The following is a 4,039-nucleotide window of genomic DNA, read 5'->3' as shown; positions in this document are numbered from 1 at the left end:
AAGCTGGCAAAGTCTATTAGGCTAGTCAAAACCCGTATCATGGCATTAAATAGCTGTACCAGCCCCAAATCTTTGTAATAAATGTATTTGTCCTATACTGGGATTCCCCCTCATATATAAAGGGGTTCCTTATCATTTTTGTAAGCAGAATCGGATACACAATATACAACACACTACATTCAATACAAGAACATTCTCTGCTCTCTAACTTAAACATATCCTCTTGGTCTCATTATTCACATTTATTGCTTACATTCATTGTGTCCTATTAATTGTTCTCCATTTATTGCTCGTTATTGATTATAAAAAGCTGCCGTCGCAGTTCGCATAGCTATTAATCCTTCATCGGCCGCCCTTAGCCAGGCGTCCGACCCGACCTCGAGGCCCCGTGTCGCCAGCTCGAGGCCTCGATTTCCAACCATTCGGTTTGATTATTACGTTATCTGCAAGCTATCATCTTAAATTCTAATCCCTCACTCAATATCTATTGCCTTACAACTAGCATAAAAATAGATCACGTATTTTTAGAACCACAAAATCAAATCTAATTGTTATTACCATTTCCAAGGTAAACAAGGGTCTTTTTTGCTAACTGATTCTATTATCATACACAATGTACTATATCTCCCTTCTTTCAAACATAACCTAATTTTTCCGCACAGAATTACTGAATAATTTGATTGTATAGTTCAGTTTACCAGAATTTCATGTATTCTACAGGGCCCTTCTCTGAGGAAGCCACTGGATCTTGGTAAATTGGACAGTGGTCTTTACAAGTTCATATGGGAAAAACCTTCTCAATCTCAGAGTATTCTGTCTTCTGCTTACAATAGTAGCTTATCATCTTTGTGCACTTCAAGTTCTCCTCTCTCTCTTGTACAAACTGTTTCTTCCACATGTAATAAAGCTACTATAAATGACATGGATTGTGTATGGAATAACAGACTTGCACATGTTCCTTTTGCTAAGATGAAATGTATTTTTAAAATTTCACCTGTTACATCATCTATTTTTTTTGGTAATTTCATTTTTATTAATCACCAAAGAAGTCATTACAAAGCAGCTAAGTCATCCTCGACTTTCTTAGTTCTTTGCAAACATCTATCACTACTCCTATACTATAAGCAGAACATAATGGACATTATACAAGTATTTGTTGGACAGTTGCTAATTTGTCTTTAAAAACTAAGTTGCTGCATCCTTGCTCTCACTAACCCTTGTGCTCTAATATTACAAATACATGACATCTCTCTAGCTATTTGATCTGCAGTTCTTTCTTTCTCATCAAAGATTCTACTGTTTCGCTCTTTCCATATCCCATGAATGTACTCAGCATAGATCATTTTCACTGTTCTAGCTTTACACGACCTCCCTTTAGCTTGTGTAATCACCCATGAAACCATTTGTGTCCAGGATTTTACTGGAGCATCATATATTTATAACCAACTTAGTAGTCTCCACCATACTGCTCTGGAAAAGCTGCATTCACCAAATAGATGCAGATGTGATTCATCTGCACTATTACATAAGTTACATTTTGGACTTACTTGAATGTCCCATCTAGTTAACCTACCTGCTGTTAACAGTTTGCCATGGGATTGAATCCACATTGTGAATACTGCCTTAGGTCTGGCTTCATCGTGAAACATTAAGGATCTCCATGCGACTTTGCTGTAGTTTCCCAATAGTCCTAGGTACACTTGCTTAGTAATACTCTGTCTTTGTTTGACTGTTCGCACTTGTTGTATTACTGTCCTGGCCTCCATGATCTTCCTAACCATCCAACTTGCCTGTTGAGGCATATTTATTTCCATAATGCTTTGCCCCTTGATGTAATATGTGTGAATCCATCTTATCCAAACTTTGTCCTTCTTTTGTGCAAAATCCTAGTGTATGTTAGTGATGGCTGCATTGTTCCACAGGCGAAGATTCAATAGGTTATAACCTCCAGCTGATTTAGGCAGACACATTTTTCCCATGCTATCAATGCTCTTTTTGTAATTATATTAGTGCCTGACCATATATAGCTTCTACTATAGGACTTATTTGATTTCATCACTTTAGCTGGCAATATGAACACTTGGGACCAATAAGATTGAATATCAAATATCATTGTCTGTACTAGTTGTACCCTACCAGCATAAGACAACTTTCGAGTTATACAAGAGGAGATCCTTATAACTGTTTTCTCAATCAGTGGTTGCCATTGTAGGGCTGTTGACTTTTTTGTATCTAAAGTAATTCCCAGGTATTTAAAAGGAAAATCCCCAGGTGAATAGCCAGTATTCTGCAAAATTTCCACCTTTACATTCAGTGCAACTCCACCAAAATAGATTGCACTCTTAGTGAGATTGGCTAGTAGTCCAGATGCTGCTGAAAACTGTTTGAAGCAAGTATGTAAAGTTTGGACTGATTTACTATCACCTCTAGCAAACATCAGTAGATCATCTGCAAAGCTGAGGTGAGTTATATTGAGCTTGCCACACCTTGGATGAAATTTGTATTCCTTAGCTTGCTTCAACCCTTTAAGTATCCTGCTTAGGTATTCCATTGCAAATGCAAATAGAAATGGTGGCATGGGTCACTCTGTCTAAGTCCTTTGGCAGCTTCAAAAGGCTTTGTCAATTCACCATTGATCATAATTGAGTAACTCACTGTTGACACGCAAGTTTTCACCCATTTAATGAATTTTGTGAGGAAGCATAGATACTGCACTGGTTGTTCCAAATATACCCATACGAAAGAGTCATAGGCTTTCATCATGACAACTTTCAGCATGCATCAAGGGGAGATATTTTTCATGTTATATGTCTTGACTAACTCATGAGCTAGAATGATGTTATCTGCTATCTTTCTCCCAGGGATAAAGCCTGCTTGGGCTTCCGAGATGATGTATGGCAATATCGACTTTAGAGATAAGCTTGTATAACATTGTACAACAGGCAATAGGTCTAAAGTCCTTGATTGTCACCGGATTAGGAATTTTAGGTAGTAGAGTAATGGTGGTACAATTAATTGCTGGAAACATTACCCTTGTATGAAAGAATGCTTTCACTACTGCATATACCTCTTCTTTAATCAGTGGCCATGCTTTCTTGAAGAATTCTACATTGTAGCCATCAATACCAGGAGCTTTGTCACTTCCTATTCCTTTCAGTCCCTCATTTATCTCTTGATTAGTAATCTCAGCATTCAATTCTTGTTGCTGCTGTTGAGTTAGAGTTGGCCCCCTTCTCATGACCATCATATCAATAACAGGTAATATATGTGCACTGGACCCCATTAGAGCAGTATAAAAATAAATTATCTCCTCCTTGATAGTTGTTGGCTATGTTATAGTACTCCTTGATAATGTCTCTAGTTCAGTAATCTGCTTTTTTTATTGCCTCTCCTTTATAACTGCAGAAAAGAACTTATTGTTGGAATCTCCCAATTTGATCCAATTTGCTCGAGCCTTTTGTTGCAGTATTCCTTTTTCCAGCATTGACCATGTTTCCAGCTTATGCAACCAATCTTTCTCTTGGACTTGTAGCAAATCAGAATAATTTATTTGCGTCTGCTTCTGAATATAACATACAGCTTGCCTAGTTTGATCTATCTTTTCAGTTACTCCTTTGAACTCAGTTGCATTTAGATGCCTAAATTGCGTTTTCATCTCTTTAAGTTTAAGCCAGATGTTTTTCATCTTCCCTGCTGTCTTGTTTCTGCTCCACCCTTCCATAATAATCACCTTAAAATCAGGATGAGTTGTCCATACATTGAAAAATTTGAATGGACACTTGGTATGAATCCTAGGTTGCCTTATATTGATACACATGGGATTGTGATCTGAGATATAAGGTTCCCCATATTCAGTAATTAAATGGCCATAAGTCATCATCTAAACATCATTACCAAACACTCTATCTATGCGACTCCACACCCTGTCATCACCATGTTGTTTGGTAGTCCAAGTAAAATAATCCCCTCTCCATGGCAGTTTTGAAATACAAATATCATGGCATAGCGCAACAAGCTCTTTTATGTCAGCACTAGTCAC

At 37.5% G+C, this 4,039-nt stretch overlaps 1 protein-coding gene across 1 annotated transcript; it reads right to left on the bottom strand.

Moving 5' to 3' along the window:
• Window positions 1–1,930: 1,930 nt before the first annotated feature.
• LOC109243113 lies at window positions 1,931–2,551 on the bottom strand. The gene has a single exon (XM_019410009.1). It carries the CDS (start codon window positions 2,549–2,551, stop codon window positions 1,931–1,933), a length of 621 nt encoding a protein of 206 aa, XP_019265554.1.
• Window positions 2,552–4,039: the final 1,488 nt, after the last annotated feature.

Source organism: Nicotiana attenuata, unplaced genomic scaffold (genome assembly GCF_001879085.1).
Source record: "Nicotiana attenuata strain UT unplaced genomic scaffold, NIATTr2, whole genome shotgun sequence".
Lineage (NCBI taxonomy): Eukaryota > Viridiplantae > Streptophyta > Magnoliopsida > Solanales > Solanaceae > Nicotiana > Nicotiana attenuata.
This window is presented reverse-complemented; position numbering and strand designations above follow the sequence as displayed.

What these genes read in the sequence shown, in the direction of transcription:
- LOC109243113 (XM_019410009.1), bottom strand. Translation starts at nt 2,551, where the DNA reads ATGGAATACCTAAGCAGGATACTTAAAGGGTTGAAGCAAGCTAAGGAA.